The 12,551-nt window shown below is 53.1% G+C and overlaps 1 protein-coding gene across 2 annotated transcripts; it reads left to right on the top strand.

Annotated features, from left to right (window-relative positions):
- The first annotated feature begins 2,115 nt into the window (after window positions 1–2,115).
- On the top strand, window positions 2,116–9,596 carry LOC112635352 (keratin, type II cuticular Hb5). Of its 2 annotated transcripts, XM_025403452.1 has the most exons (9): window positions 2,116–2,655; window positions 4,468–4,676; window positions 5,270–5,330; window positions 5,474–5,569; window positions 6,222–6,386; window positions 6,653–6,778; window positions 7,163–7,383; window positions 8,135–8,166; window positions 8,587–9,596. In XM_025403452.1, the coding sequence occupies exons 1-9, from the start codon at window positions 2,236–2,238 to the stop codon at window positions 8,778–8,780; spliced, it is 1,524 nt and encodes a 507-aa protein (XP_025259237.1). In that variant the 5' UTR covers window positions 2,116–2,235; the 3' UTR covers window positions 8,781–9,596. The 2 variants fall into 2 exon arrangements, with proteins under 2 accessions (XP_025259237.1, XP_025259238.1); XM_025403453.1 differs by lacking the exons at window positions 2,116–2,655; window positions 4,468–4,676; window positions 5,270–5,330 and adding an exon at window positions 5,217–5,250 and having other exon boundaries at window positions 5,454–5,569; window positions 8,587–8,780.
- Window positions 9,597–12,551: the final 2,955 nt, after the last annotated feature.

Below are 12,551 nucleotides of genomic sequence, written 5' to 3'. Positions count from 1 at the left end.
TCATCTTTAAGAACCTGGAGGAGGGCAGAGGCTTACGGGAGTTGTGGAGAGGGGGAGGTGCTTATGGGCTTTCAGGCCCCTCCACCTGCCACGCTCGGTCCCCACCCTCCTCCAGGAATCCCTCTTGGCCCATAGCACACCAGCTCCAGGTCTACACAGTACTCAGTCAGTGAACTCACTGTCCAAACATCCCTGGACCCCAGCAACAGGCCCCACACTGAGCTCCCCATACAGCCTCCTCTCTCTGTCCCCAGACTCCACTCAAAATTGCTATACAAGTGAAATCAGACTAAAAAAACATTAAAAGCATCCTCGAAAGGGTGAAGGAGTCATAAATGTGCAGAGGAGGTGAAGGCCATGGCAGGGCAAGGAGCAGGCCCTCTCTGCTGGGCGAGGCAGGTGGGAGTGTTCCTCATGGGAAGGAACAGGCCTTTTCCTTTACACAGAGCTTTCCCGTCCCAACAGCACCTTCTCACGTATCATCCTCTTCACCCTCCCAACAGCCCTGGAAGATAAGGATGAATCCACATTACAGTTAAGGAAACAAAGGCTCAGAGAGGTTAAGAACTTCCCCCAAAGCTGTACAGCTAGGAAGGATCCAAATTGGCCCTTGAACCAGGTCTTCCAGTTTTGATTCCATTGCCCGGGTTGCCAAACCCAGTTGCTTTTCCGTGGATGATTATGATCTGCATATGTTCTAGGGTCAGCTGGTGCGACCACCTGCTCTTCCCCCACCAGCTGCCAAGGTCTCTCTACCCTGCCCTGAAGAACAATGTGGAGTGTGGAGGTGAAGTGGGAATCGATCAGCCTGATCCTGGATGAAGGTCCTGGGTGAGGTCAGCTGGCTGTGGAGATTAGAGCAGATGCAGGACAGAGTGCAGGGCATTTCGTGAAGGACTTACGGGAACAGCAGCACAATGGCAGTGTCTGGTTATGGAAGGCTTCCTGGAGGAGGAATTACCCTCTGAGGAAGCTCAGCGGCTCTTCTTCCTTAAGTTCCTAACACTTGGGTGTCTGGCTAACCTCCCCGGGGGCAGACCCACATCCCCAAGGTTTGTACTCCATAAACATTAAAAGAATACACTCATTATCCTAATAAGTGGCCCAAGGACACGCAGGGAAGCAGAGACTAGAAGGATGGGGCTCCCAGAACCCCCAGGAGCCAGAAATCATAGCAACCTTAGACAAGAGTAAACCACAATCCCACTTCCAGCTTTGTGCAATGCAGTCTCTAAACATTCCTCTAGGGATGACAATTCAAGGGCTGGCCAACAGAAGGAATACCTCCTGTAACTGGTGGTCTGGGAAGCGAGACTCACACGACCCATTTTTTCTTAAAGAGCAAAGGAAAGGTGCCCACAGCAAACTTATAGCCCCCAGGTTATCCCAAGGTTGAGTTCTCCAATCCTTTCCACCAAATGGAAGAAAGTGGCAAGAGGGAGTCTCCCCATAATCCGCAAGTGGCCATTATTGTGGCCACTGAGAGTTGTGTGGTTTGCACTTTTGCTGGGTGAGAAATGAAAGCTCTCGACCAGCGCCTTCTGGGCTGGAATCCAGAAGGTTCCAAGAGATCATCTGCCCCAGCCCTCTATCCCGGCGCCGGCATAGTCAAACTGACTGCTCTGGTCCTGAACCACATTCCAAGTAATGTTGCCTAGAAGGTGGCGGGGGATTCACCTGACCTATCGGCCCCTAAAATGCAATGATTTACTTGAGAATGTGTCCTCTGTGGAACCAGATAGACGGATGCAATGATCCGCCAAGTCTCACCTAACCCAGGACCCTCCAACCTCTCCCTTGAGACAATGGCCCCGGCCTGTATCCCAAACCCAGCCACCCCCAGGCTGTTGTGGAGTTCAAATCTGTCTCCAAGTGTGGGTTGAGGCCATCTCACAGACAGACTGTGAGAAAATTAATTACTTAATATATGTAAACGAGCTTTGAAGATGAAAAGTGCAAACGCAGTCTCCTTAATAACATCTTCAAGACTTCACGGAGCCCCAGAGTCGCTGCTGAGCTCACCTTTAAGATGAGTCCGTGGGGAGTTGCTGGCAAACTTCCCAAGCCCATAAACAACATAAAATGGCTTTTCACTCCTTTTATGCAGCCAACCCCAGCTCTCCCCACCAATAAAAGGACCAGGGAGGATCAGAGAGACCAGAAGGATCCTGAGCCTCGCACTCTGCCGCCCGCACCGCCTTCCGCTGCCTCTCAGACTCTGCTCAGCCTCACACGATGTCGTGCCGCTCCTACAGGATCAGCTCAGGATGCGGGGTCACCAAGAACTTCAGCTCCTGCTCAGCTGTGGCCCCTAAAACTGGCAACCGCTGCTGCATCAGCGCCGCCCCCTACCGAGGGGTGTCCTGCTACCGGGGGCTGACGGGCTTCGGCAGCCGCAGCCTCTGCAACCTGGGCTCCTGCGGGCCCCGGATAGCTGTGGGTGGCTTCCGCGCCGGCTCCTGCGGACGCAGCTTTGGCTACCGCTCCGGGGGCGTGTGCGGGCCCAGCCCCCCATGCATCACTACAGTGTCTGTCAATGAGAGCCTCCTCACGCCCCTCAACCTGGAGATTGACCCCAACGCGCAGTGTGTGAAGCAGGAGGAGAAGGAGCAGATCAAGTCCCTCAACAGCAGGTTCGCAGCCTTCATCGACAAGGTGGGTGAGGCCTGAGACGGTCCAGAGAAGCCTCCAGCCCTGCCCTCCCTTGGCGAGGTCCCAGTCTGCTGAGGAGACAGGATGGCTGCCGGTTTGAGGCAGCAGAGGGAATGACGTGCAGACCCATACAGGTGGAAGGGTCAGTTTTCATCACTTAACTCCCGCAGTATTTAATGAGGTTCAGGTGTGGTCTAGAAATTGCGCCTGTGATCCAAAGTGTGTGTATGTGTGTGTGCATGTGTGTGCGTGCGTGTGTGTGTGTAGCGGTGTGTGTGCGTGTGTGTGTGTGGTGTGTGTATATGTGTGAGTGTGGGTACACGTGTGAGCATATGTGTGTGTGTATGCATGTGAGTGTGTATATGTGTTTGAGTGTGTTTCTTGAGCCAAGATGACATAGGACTATCAGAACTGTGTCTGAAAAACCAGACTGGGCAGCAGATGCTGGAAGAGTGGGAGATAATGGGGAGACCAAAAGGCCTTGTGGCTCCTAGCCAGGCAGCCCGTGAAGGGGCTGAGGTAATGCCCAGAGCCACGCTGCCTCCCCCAAGTCCTTCCTGCATCACTCAGCATGTGAGACCCCAGGCAGGTTACTCTGCTGGATAACAGGACCTGCCTCATCCACCTGTGAGGATTAATGAGTCCATGCATGAAACATAATGGCAAATAGCACTCCATACATGTTAGCTGCTATTATCATTATTTTCCAAGGACAGTGGTAGGTGAGGAGGTGTAACAGCCAACCCAGGCCTGGCAGCCCCTTCATGAGAGAGAGCCGAAATGCAGATGGGGAGGTGGCCAGGCTGGCAGGAGGAGGCCCCCTAATGCAGCCAGAGTGTGGAGAACTCTGCATAGCTGTGAGTCTGCCGCTCAAGAAAGTTTTGTAGGGGGAAGCTGGGAGCCTCCTTCACACGCTCCTCCTGTGTCCACAGGCCTCTAGCAGAGCAGAAGGACCAGCTTTGAGGGTCTAGGATCAGGGTTTGGGGGCAGATGCAGTGACCTTCCCGTTTTCACTCTTTCTTTAGTAATCTGAGTCTATCCTCACAGTGGTGGTCTGGGGTGGGTATCAGCGTCTCCACTGATCAGACAGCAACTTGGAGCTGAGTGGGTGTATATGAGCAGCTCAGACATGCTGTAGGGGCAGGCAGAGCATGCCTATCTCATGGTAAGACTATTGCTTACCATGAGCTGGGCATTTCATACCTTGGAGTCTCAATTTCCCCATGTGCAACATGGGTTAAGTAATATCTACATCCCACAGGGCTGTGATAATTGGATGGAATTGTTAGATGATATAGACATAGACACAGATATTAGACATGGATATGTATATCTTAGCACAGGCCTTGGCACTAAGTAGTAAATATTTAATAAGTGTTTGTTGCATATATGAGCAAGTGAAGGACAACTGGTAATTATAATAATAGTTAAATACACTGAGCATTTACTACGTGTCAGGGACTGTTCTAAGCACCTGATACGCATTAACTTGTTCAATCTTCACAAGAGTGCTAAGACAGGCACTATTCGCTCCATTTTAGAAAGGAGAAAACTGAGCCCCAGGAGGTTAAACAACTTGCCCTTTAAAGTATCAAAACTGGGACTTGAAACAGATCTTTGGCTTTGAGTCAGGTTACTTTCCCTCACACCCACAACTGCCTCCCTGGGGGCCTGGGAATGGGCCCCTGGAGCCGCAGACACTCAGCTTTATGGCTCAGCCCATTCAGCCAGCACCCGAGGGCAGAGAGAGCTGTGGGAAACCAGGCGCCTTGCGCTAGGCTCCCTCTGACCCTCTTCTCTCCACCTGAATGGCAGGTGCGCTTCCTGGAGCAGCAGAACAAGCTGCTGGAGACCAAATGGCAGTTCTACCAGAACCAGCGCTGCTGCGAGAGCAACCTGGAGCCACTGTTCAGTGGCTACATTGAGACTCTGCGGCGGGAGGCCGAGTGCGTGGAGGCCGACAGCGGGAGGCTGGCCTCAGAACTCAACCACGTGCAGGAGGTGCTGGAGGGCTACAAGAAGAAGTGAGTGCAGCAAGCTGGGGGGACTCAGGGGAAACTCAGAGAGAATGCTGGGAGGCTCTGCCCATAGCCCTCTTGCCACAGATTCTTTCAGATTCCAATAGCAGGCTGCCTGGAACCCAGAGCAGATATCCAGTGGGGCCTAGATGTCTTCAGATTCCTGGGATTCACCTCTAAGACTCCACCCCTGTGAGCCTTAGAGCTACTTCCAGGGAATGAAGAGAGGAAATCCAGTGGAATTCTGACACTCTGTATGTCCCTACCCTTCTCAGCTTACCTTTATGACATGGGCTCTGTGATCTCCCTGCCAATGGAACCAGCTCTCTTGGGACCTAGGATGCACAGATGATTTTAGACTTGGGGGAAGGAATGTGCATTCCTAACCCCATCTCAGAGGCAGAAGCACTGCGGTGGAATGAAGCCAGGCTGGGACAAGGGCTAGTCCATGAATAATACAGAGAATAGATCCTGGAGGGGCCAAGACAACATCTGGAGGGGATTAACCCCTTTTCAATCCCCTGAAGAACTTGCCCAGGAGTTGGGATGGTATTCAAGATCCAATTTCTCAGCTCCAGCCCTCTCTTTCCCACACCCAGGTATGAAGAGGAGGTGGCCCTGAGAGCCACGGCAGAGAATGAGTTTGTGGTTCTAAAGAAGGTGAGGGGCTGGTCATGGGGCAAGGAGGAGGGGGGCCCATCAGTGCAAACTCCAGCGAGGGGCAGTGTCACCACACTGACCAAAGGCACCTTCCTTTGGTCTCCTCTCACATGCATGTCCCCTCCTCTTTGTCCCACTGCCAGGATGTGGACTGCGCCTACCTGCGGAAATCAGACCTGGAGGCCAATGTGGAGGCCCTGGTGGAGGAGTCTAGCTTCCTGAGGCGCCTCTATGAAGAGGTAAGGGGGCACCTGCCACCCAGCCAGGGAAGGTGGAGAGGTGTTTTGGAGACAGGGGAGCAGTGAGGCAAGGGTGCATGTGTGTGCCTATGTTTGCCAATGTGCAATGTAAGTGTGAAAAAAGCTTGCACATATGTGCCACGGGCCCACAATACAGAGGCCATGTCCAAGTTCATGTGTGTGAGGAGCATGGGGTATACATGTTCTTGGGCTGCTCTGTGTCTGTGACCTCTGCGTGTTGGTGTGCTGCCTGTGTGAGTGCCAGTCTAGAGATGGGCACCAGAGTGTGCATGTGTGGTGGGGGTCAGGATGACTTTGCACATAGGGCATGGTCCTCATTAATGGACTAATAACTCATCCTGGCATCCAAACCCCAACTCCCCTGCTGGGTGACTTTGGATCAGACCTTTTTCACCCTCTGGGCCTCAGTTTTCCCACTTTTAAGGCAGACACTGTTCCCAGATGGCCTCTACAGCCCCTTTCAGCTTTGTTGTTTGTAAGGAGCCTGTGCATGAGCGAGGGTGGTAGGAACAGAAGTCATGTAACCTTCATGACCAGTGCCTGGTCTAGGGAGTGGACATTGCCCCCTGGGGTGGATCATATGGCCCAGATCAGGCACCAGAAGCAAATGCACTGGCTGTTGGCCCCACAGGAGATCCGTGTTCTCCAAGCCCACATCTCAGACACCTCGGTCATAGTCAAGATGGACAATAGCCGAGACCTGAACATGGACTGCATCGTTGCTGAGATCAAGGCTCAGTATGACGATGTTGCCAGCCGCAGCCGGGCCGAGGCTGAGTCCTGGTACCGTAGCAAGGTGAGTGGCACAGGACACCTGCCTGCTAAGCATGGCAGTGGGAGGGATGTGAGGCATCTATTAGAAAAGGCTTCTCTTGCCTGGGAATTCTGATCCATGAGGACAGTACGAAAAAGTCCAATAGTTCTCAGGTTAGGGTGGCTGGGCAGGACTGCCATGTGTGGTTGCACAGGCTGAGCACTGTACAACCTGCACAATCATCCGTGGTGCCGTGAATGGATGGGAGGTCCCACCCTGAGCCTCATGAGCATCTCTACTTCCCCCAGTGTGAGGAGATGAAGGCCACGGTGATCAGGCATGGGGAGACCCTGCGCCGCACCAAGGAGGAGATCAACGAGCTGAACCGCATGATCCAGAGGCTGACGGCCGAGATTGAGAATGCGAAGTGCCAGGTGGGGTCTGTGGAGGATTCAAATATCCAGCACGGGCAGGCTGCAGCACCTGGCCCTTAATCAGGCCTCACATTGGCCCATGAGGAAGCAGGGACCCAGAAGGAGGGCAAGGGCTCTATCATATTTCACAGCACTCAGGCCATGTCACTAACTTCTAAAAGGAGGATCCAGCCCCTTCCTTGGCCACCCTGTGACTGCCATCAAGGAGAGATGGTGAAAAGCCCACCCATCTCCTCCCTTGTGTTCACAGCCCCATTAACTACCTGGCCATAGGCCAACCTTCTCTCCAGGACCCTCCTCTCCCTGCCCTAGCTCCATCAGCTTGGGCGAGCCAAGCTGTGCCTTCTCTCTCTCATCCTGGCCCTCATATCTCCACCCTGATAGCGTGCCAAGCTGGAGGCTGCTGTGGCTGAGGCAGAGCAGCAGGGTGAGGCGGCCCTCAGTGATGCCCGCTGCAAGCTGGCTGAGCTGGAGGGTGCTCTGCAGAAGGCCAAGCAGGACATGGCCTGCCTGCTCAAGGAGTACCAGGAGGTGATGAACTCCAAGCTGGGCCTGGACATCGAGATCGCCACCTACAGGCGCCTGCTGGAGGGCGAGGAACACAGGTGGGGCTAAGAGGACTTTGTGGGGTTTCAGAGGTGGAGGCTGTGGTCCTCCAGGAGGGAATTTCCTTGAGCTGAGTGTGAGCTACAACTCTGGCCATGGCTAGTACAATAGCTCCAATAATAATAATGCTAACTGAATGCTTCTGTGCTCGACCTGTGCTAAGTGTTTATTTTATAATCTTCACAATCCAATAAGATAGGTATGGTTTTTCCCATGTAAAGATAAAGAAGTAGGCTCAGAATTCAATGCCTTTATCACGGCTGCACAGTTAATAAGCAGAAGAGCTGGGACCTGCATCCAAGTCTCATGCCTCCCAAATCCATCCTTGTTGAATAGCTTCCTACTGAAGCTGCTGCGTGGCCTGCCACATAGGCCTGTGTGTTATGATGATGATGCACTTCTATATGCATTTAGCTCTTCATTAACCACAAAGTCCTTTTATACCCTGCTGTATCTGATCCAACTCTCCTTCCTGTGAGCTTGATTGGCACCATCCAGGCTGGTCACCATCACTCAAACTAGGGGCACTGTTCATAATCTTACCTGCTGCTGCTGAAAATCAGACAGCCTTGTCTTCATGGTTAAAACCAGCAAAGAAAGCAAGCATGTAATGCAGATTTGGGGGGAGCCCTTCTTCCCTCTCAGGGGTAGACTCTGTACACAGGATAACCCTCTCTGTCCCCAAGCAACCATCAGTCTCAAGGAATCCAACTCAGTGTCTGCAACTAACAGAGTTTTCCTTCTCCCTAGGCTGTGTGAAGGTGTGGGCTCCGTGAATGTCTGTGAGTATCTGCCTGAAATTCTCCTAGAAAAATGGCTTTTTTGATGGAAAAGCTGAACTCATTGGCCTAACCCATGGAGCCTCAAGTGTTCCCCCAACTGTTTCACCCTCCCCTGGCTCCTCAGTGGGGGCCATGACGGGTGTTAGAGAAAGCAGAGCTGAGTGCTCTTCACTAGTGTTGACAGTGAGCTATAGGCCATGGACCTGCGACCTGGAAGCTTTGCTCCCCGGGGTCCAGGGGTCCTCACTTCCTTCCTGCCACAGTCCCCTAGATGGACTGTGCGTCTCAGGAACAGGACCTGTGTTGTTGACCACCAATTCCTTGCAGAGGGAGGCAGCTCCTGCAGTGCCCTGGGGCTTGTTGTAGGGTAGGTGAGATCGCAGGGAGCTGCTCACCCCTCCATGTCTCCTCTCTCCACAGGTGTCAGCAGCTCCCGTGGCGGAGTCTCCTCTGGGGGCCTCTCCTATAGCACCACCCCAGGGCGCCAGATCACTTCTGGCCCCTCAGCCATAGGGGGCAGCTTCACAGTGATGGCCCCTGACTCCTGTGCCCCCTGCCAGCCTCGCTCCTCCAGCTTCAGCTGCGGGAGTAGCCGGTCTGTCCGCTTTGCCTAGTAGAGTCATGGAGCCAGGGCTTCCTGCCAACCGCCTACCTGCCTGCATCACTGCACTGAATGGCATGTGAATGTAAAATGTGTGCTTGCTTCCAGAATCTTCCGGATGTTCCTACAGAGGGAAAGACCCTCGGGCCGCTCCCCTGCACCTTCTCATGCTAGGGACATGCGTCCTAGTTGTCCTCCTGGCAGCATTTACAGAGGCGTTCCCAGCCCTTCACTCAACTCCTACTTAGCTCCAAAACACCTGTAGCCAATTTGCATTATTCCCCAAGTTCTCAGGGACAAGACCAGTCCCCCAGCGTGGTGGTCAGCAGGGAAGCTCCACCTCCTGGGTGGAGGCGCCATCCTAACCATCCAGCCACAACCCGAGAATCGGAGAAAGTCCCTCTTCAGCAGCCTCTCCCCCAGGCTGGGTAGAACGGTCCCCCAGCAAGCACTTGCCTGTTCATTCCCGTTCATGTTTTGCTTCTCTCTCGGACTGCCTTCCTGCTTCTGGGCTAACCTGTTCCAGCCAGGCTCCTCATGTGACCTCGCAGTCAAGAGGCCCATTATTGTGGGGCATCCTTTTGCCTACAGCCCCTGGTTAGGGAACTTTGGACGGGTCTTGCTGTTCAGTGCACCTTTGTACATTTCAAAGAAGACTCCATGGCTGCTCCAGATGCCCCCTTGCTGGGTGCGGGTGGGGACTGTCCAATGCAGCGCTGGTGGAACAGAGTCCAGCCACTTCCTAGGTCTCCCTCTTATGACTGTCTATGGGTGCATTGCCTTCTGGGTTGTCTCAATCTGTGTTTCAATAAACGCCGCTGCAATGCAAGGATGTGTGGTCTTGTGAACAACAACTTCTCCACTCCCTTCTTGCCTCTTCTGCAGCTAACCAATCCCAGCCCCCTCCCCATGCAGTGTTTCCCCAGTCACCCCCCAGAAACTCTGCTGCTTCCTGTCCACTTCCACAGTCTGATTCCACTTGTTCGCCCTCAGACCCCTCAGGCCTGGACCATAGCCCAGCTCCCCACGAATGGCCTCTTTCTCCCCGACCCACCCTGCGTACTCCCAGCAGCCAGAACTCCGTCCCAAACTCACTGCTCTCACCTGCTCCTGCCTGGCTCAAGTCACTTCCCCGCACATGTGTGTGCTTCTTATGCCAAATGCAGGCTCCCTCCATCACCTCCTTCCCCAGGTACTCCTCAGCCCTGTCTAACCCCTCCATGCAGCGCTCATCCTCCCAATCATGGACTCCACCCCAAGAAGACAAGTCTACCCTCTGAGGCAGCCCAGAGCCACTCTCTCCTACATACCCCTTGTGGACACATAGCTCATCCCACATCCCTCCTCCCATTTGCCTTTGCTCAGGGCCCTCCTCTGCTCCCCATAGCTACCACCCTCATGCCCACGCCCTCCACCCCACCCCCCTACCCCATCACATAGTGTTTGGAACCCTGAGAATCTCTGGTTCTGTCTCTGCGGATCTGGGCCAAGCATGTCAATGGGTGTGTCTGGACCTGGATCAAGCTGGCAGTTCCATGAGGACAGGAAGTATCTCCTCCTGGCTCTGACCTTCCACTGAGTCCCAGGATGGAGCTCCAAGATATGCCAGGCCTGGGATGTGCTGGATGAATGCAGGCAGCCGGTGCAGCCGGAGGTAGAGACATCCAGTCCCATTAGCTGTCAGTCATCAGGCCGGTGTCTGCCAGCCCCTCCCTGCTGCTGCATCCCACAGCCTCTTTCCCTGCAAGGAGAAGCTAAGGCCCTGTGCATCCTCACTTCAGGCCCAAAGGGCTGTAGCCCCACAGGAGGCTGCTGGCTGCTTCTGAGTGCTCAGGATGCTACTCTGTTTGAGGTTTGCTAGCAGACACCTGGCGGGCCTCCTCCAAGTCTCTTGCCTGCTGCCTCCTTTCTCCCAGCTCTTTGGTCCCTGACAGCATGGTGACAATCACAATAGGCCAACTTTCAACTTAAGGGACATCATTCACCCACAGGAAATGTCAAATCCCAGGGGCTGAAACATCAGGAAATGGAAATTTGAGCCCCAATTCTGCCAAGACTGCCAGGTCTCGGCGAGTCCTTGGACAGAAAGTGGCTTCCATGCTTTGCATGTCAGTCTGGGGTCTGTGAGATGAGTGGGTAGAGTCCTTACCAGGTCTGCCGTCTCCTGTGGTTCTGAGATGCTACAGTGAGTCTATGCTTGGGGAAAACAGCTTAATGCTCCCATGGATCTGGGCTGAGCAAACTAAGATGCCAAATCTGATACCCAAAAAATAATGGCACCATGGATTGAAAAGTCAAACAGCCAGAACCTGGGAGATAGGAGTAACTTTTTTGATACATTTCCGTGCTTTGTGCGCCAATACCATTCAACAGATTCAGCTGGCCAGAGGTGCCTTTTGCTTATGGGGAGGTAAGCCTCTGCCCCAGCCCTCCTTGCAGCCAACAGCAAAAACCCACAGCAAGCTCTTCTGGCTCAAAGGATGCTAGGGCTCCTGTAGCTCTCTCCTGATCAAAGAACTATTCCCCACGGAATGCAAAGGGTATAGTCCAAAGGTGACTAGGGATTAACATTTTATTAGAAAGAAAAAATTCTGAAGACGTCAAGTGACCTGAAATCGAGAGATCGAGGAAAAGCCAGAAGTTCAAGAGGCCCAAACAATAAAGTGGGCCATGGGAGTGATCCCAGATCTCTGTCCTGGGCTCCCTCCTCCTTAGAAACATCACAAACCAAGCTAACACCAGCATCAGAGAAAATTAGACCTGCAGTCTGTATTCAGTTCTTATGTAAATATTAATGATATCCTTGCCCACAAACACACAAAACTTCCAGAGGATTCGAAGAATGGAAAATAATCCTTTCAAAGAAACAGATACACTTGGGATTTGTCATCTTTTCCTTTCTCCTGAAACCACTAATATTCCTCCACCAATTCTCAACCCACTCTGCTTCAACCCATCCTCACAAACACCTATGCCCAAGAGAGTTCCTTCCCCCAGCCCGTGTTTCTAACTGTTCCCTGCTTCAATCTTTGGGATCTCAGAAAAATAGAATTTTGTGTTACTACTCACCTTAGACAAGCATAGTTAGGAACACAAATTAACCACATTATCAAGAAAATTACCAAGTGTGTTCTGTGTAGACATGAACATGACCATGTGGGAATTCATGTCACCTTGTCTGGGTTATTCACACCCCTGCCTCTCTCTGGGAACATAAGCATTACGAGGTGACTGTACTAAGTGCTTTGCTCATTGAAGATTAGAGCAACAACGACATGGGCACTAAGCACCACTCTCCTTGGGTGTAGGGATGTGCCAGGCAGAACAAGCAATGGGATAGGCTTAGTTCACACAGCCTCAGGCCTCCTTCCTGCTTCCCCCAATCCCCAACCTGTGTATGCCTGGAAATCCCTGCTCATTTCCGATTTGTTCAAAAACCGGGGGCTCCCTCATATTGGCAGGAGAGCAGCCAGTGAGTGGAGTGAGGCGGGGAAGGACAGCACTCATAGGACAAGCTTATGCATTAAAAATGAAGAAAATACCCAAGACACTCAGATAAATAGCCACCCTCCATCACCAACAAAAAGGAAACACAGACCCTTCCCCATTGGACAGTCCCATGCCCCAGGGCAGTGAATGTCCCCCTGAGACCCCCAAAGTGTTGTCAGAGTCACTCTGGCGACCCTTTTAACCTGGCTTTACCGCTGCTCGGTGGGATCCCCACTGTGATGGGCAGGCCGCTGCAAGTCCGGGAGACAGAGACAAGGGGAGCACCACCCTACTA

The sequence above is a fragment of the Theropithecus gelada genome, chromosome 11, assembly GCF_003255815.1.
Source record: "Theropithecus gelada isolate Dixy chromosome 11, Tgel_1.0, whole genome shotgun sequence".
NCBI lineage: Eukaryota > Metazoa > Chordata > Mammalia > Primates > Cercopithecidae > Theropithecus > Theropithecus gelada.
This window is presented reverse-complemented; position numbering and strand designations above follow the sequence as displayed.